Below are 3,322 nucleotides of genomic sequence, written 5' to 3' on the forward strand. Positions count from 1 at the left end.
GCGTGTGTGTGAGAGTGTGTATAGTGTAAGTGTGTGTGTGTGTGAGAGTGTGTATAGTGTGTGTGTGAGAGTGTGTATAGTGTAAGTGTGTGTTTGTGTAAGTGTGTGTGTGCGTGTGAGATTGTGTAAAGTGTGTGTGTGAGAGTGTGTATAGTGTAAGTGTGTGTGTTTGTGTAAGTGTGTGTGTGTGCGTGCGTGTGAGAGTGTGTATAGTGTGTGTGTGAGAGTGTGTATAGTAAGTGTGTGTTTGTGTAAGTGTGTGTGTGCGTGTGAGAGTGTGTATAGTGTGTGTGTGAGAGTGTGTATGTAGTAAGTGTGTGTGTTTGTGTAAGTGTGTGTGTGCGTGTGAGATTGTGTAAAGTGTGTGTGTGAGAGTGTGTATAGTGTATGTGCGCGCGTGAGAGTGTGTATAGTGTAAGTGTGTGTGTGTTTGTGTGTGTGTGTTTTTGTTTGTGTGTGAGAGTGTGTATAGTGTGCATAGTGTGTGTGTGTGTGTGTGTATAGTGTGTGTGTGTGTTTGTTTGAGTGTGTGTGCGCGTGAGAGTGTGTATAGATTGACAGTGTTGTATATGCTCACCCCTTCATTTATGTGTATGTATGATCTGCGTTGTGTTGGATTTATTGATTTTTATTGGACAAATAAAAAAAAATGCTCTCAATTTTAGTATTTCCCATTCATTTCCAATGGGTGCCCACTTTTGTCCACGAAGGACAAATTAAGGAGTTTTTTCAACCACCTAACTTTGTAGAATCGAGTCAGTTTGTGTGTGTGTGTGTGTGTGTGTGTGTGTATGTGTGTGTGTTCAAATGGCAAACTTAGGAATAGTAGCCAAGTTTTGTACCGCTCAGATTAAGGAAACTATTTAAAATAATGATAATAATTTTACCCAAATTTGTCCCGAAGGATGCTTGAGGGCTAATTATGATGTTTTGCTGATATGGCTGGTTGATGGGAGTGTCTGTGGTAATATAAACAGCGTCTGCTCTGCTCTGTCTTCAGTCTAAGGATGTCTGCGTCGCTCTGTGTTTGGTATCTTCTGGTTGTCTGGACACTTCTCGCAGCGGCGTCTTCCTCTCAGAGGAACGGTCTGAATGCTGTGGATTTCTCCGAGAGGTTTGGAAACGCCCTGCCGTCCCTCAGTCGCCCGGCTAACGCCAGCAGGATCTTCTACAGCATCATATTTGACGCGGGCAGCACCGGCACACGCATCCACGTCTACACCTTCATCCAGAAAGAGCCGGGTGAGATGATGGCTGTCTGTCCCTCACTACATAGACAGCAGGTCATTGAGGGATTGAAACCCATCACATGGTCTGAACCCACTGAAATATAACTAGTCATACAGTAAAAGGCAGATTTGTAGTTATGGAATTAATTTTGCATGTAGTAACTTAATAAACCTGATGTATTCGTAACTAACTAAAACACTGCAGGGTTATTGTATGTAATTAAAACCATTCAAATATCTTTGTTAACTGAAATAAAATATTAAAAACATTTATTTTATTTTATTTCAGCTAATTGACAAGGGAACATTTCTTCTTATTTTCTTTAATATAATGCACTAAAATATCTATAACTAAAACTAAAGCTGAAATACAAATGAAATAAAAAAAACTATATAGTTATTTAAAAAATAAAAGTGACAAAACACAACAAAATTACTAAAATTAAAATGAAATTGGAAAATTAAAAAATGAAACTAATTCAAAATATTACTAATTAAAAATATAACAATATTATATATCAAAATAAAAGAAAACTAATATGTTAATTTAACATAAATAAAATTAGGCCTGTTTAGGAATTATTTCTAAAATATATTTATAAAATATTTATAAAAATAAATATTTTTGCAGTGTTAAAATCAAGCATACTTTCTCTGTAAATCTCGTTCAGGGTGTCCGCGGGTCCTTAAAAAGTCTTAAAATGTCTTAAATTCGGATTCGATGGGTCTTAATTATTTTTGGTGTCATTACCGCTAAAATATCTTCAGTCTGACGGACCTAATGATTTTACAATCATTGGACAGACCGAAGATGTTTTTCTTCCCGCGGTAAGTTACTGCGTCATCAGAGAGAATCGCAGTAAGTTAGCAGAATACAGAATACAAGCTCGCGCTGAGGCTCACTCTGTTAGTCTCGAGACTTCAGAACAAATGAGCGAGACATATCATAGTAATAAATATCATTTATTACAGCATGGATATTTTGTTTTCTTTTTAATTTATACACATTAAATATTACATATATGTATGTAATAAAATGTGTTTTTCAATTACAGGTTTAGGTCTTAAATTTCATATAAGGTGGTATTAAAAAGGTCTTAAAAAGTCTTAAATTTAACTTGTTCATGTCTGCAGAAACCCTGTCGTTACTGTAATGCAAAATAATCTGATTTAAATGACTTTAATGTGAGAATTATTTTTTATTTAATTTGTAAAATACTTATACATCATTGCTGTATTTATTTTATGGCAAATCTATGCTGATTTAAGTCAAAAATATATTTCTCTAATTACAATCCTATTAAAAATATAATATTATTTTACATGAAAAAGAGCCTTTTTAGGAGCATAAATATTTTTGTGATAATTAGGCACATTTCTCTCTAAATCTGTTTACTGTAATGAAAAATAATCTGATTCTAATGACTTCAATGTGAAAATTATTTGTTTTTAAATTGAAAAATATTTTTATTGTATTTGTTTTATTGAAAATAGCCTAAGATGCTGACATGGCATTAAATAAATATATACTAATACTACTAGTAGTATTTGTCAAACTGCAATTTATGTAGATGTAGATTATGTAGATAACATTTTTATGTAGATAAAAAAAAAAAAAAGTACTGCATTAATTATAATCCAAAGAAAAAATATCAAGTTATTATCCTATAAATAAAATTAAGTTTTTAAGATTTTTACATCCACATGTTCTCTCTAAATTTCATTACTGTAATGCAAAATAATCTGATTCTAATGACTTTAATAAGATATTTATCGTATTATATAGCAGTCAACATTTGAAGTGGATCAAAAACTTTCATCAAAGTTGTAAAACAAAAACAATACCTGTTCTTGTCTTTGAATAACCTTTTTTGATCCACTTCAAATGTTGACTACTGCATATATATATATATGTGTGTATGTATGTATATATATGTATGTATTTATATGTATATGTATATATACCGTATGTGTATATATATATATATATATATATATATAATGTACGTGTATATATATACCGTATATGTATGTGTATATATATATATATATATACCGTATTGTCCCGAATATAAGACAATGTTTTTTTCTTG

At 32.1% G+C, this 3,322-nt stretch overlaps 1 protein-coding gene across 1 annotated transcript in view; it reads left to right on the forward strand.

The window, feature by feature from the left end:
- The window catches only part of entpd5b (ectonucleoside triphosphate diphosphohydrolase 5b), a 15,924-nt gene that overhangs the window by 1,629 nt on the left and 10,973 nt on the right, over positions 1 to 3,322 (forward strand). Inside the window, exon 2 of the mRNA XM_016573028.1 lies at positions 1,001 to 1,242. Within this exon, the coding sequence (XP_016428514.1) occupies positions 1,008 to 1,242 (235 nt within the window). The 5' untranslated portion in view covers positions 1,001 to 1,007. The remainder of the gene's footprint in view (positions 1 to 1,000; positions 1,243 to 3,322) is intronic.

The sequence above is a fragment of the Sinocyclocheilus rhinocerous genome, unplaced genomic scaffold (assembly GCF_001515625.1).
Source record: "Sinocyclocheilus rhinocerous isolate Xijiao unplaced genomic scaffold, SAMN03320098_v1.1 scaffold1074, whole genome shotgun sequence".
Taxonomy (NCBI): Eukaryota; Metazoa; Chordata; class Actinopteri; order Cypriniformes; family Cyprinidae; genus Sinocyclocheilus; species Sinocyclocheilus rhinocerous.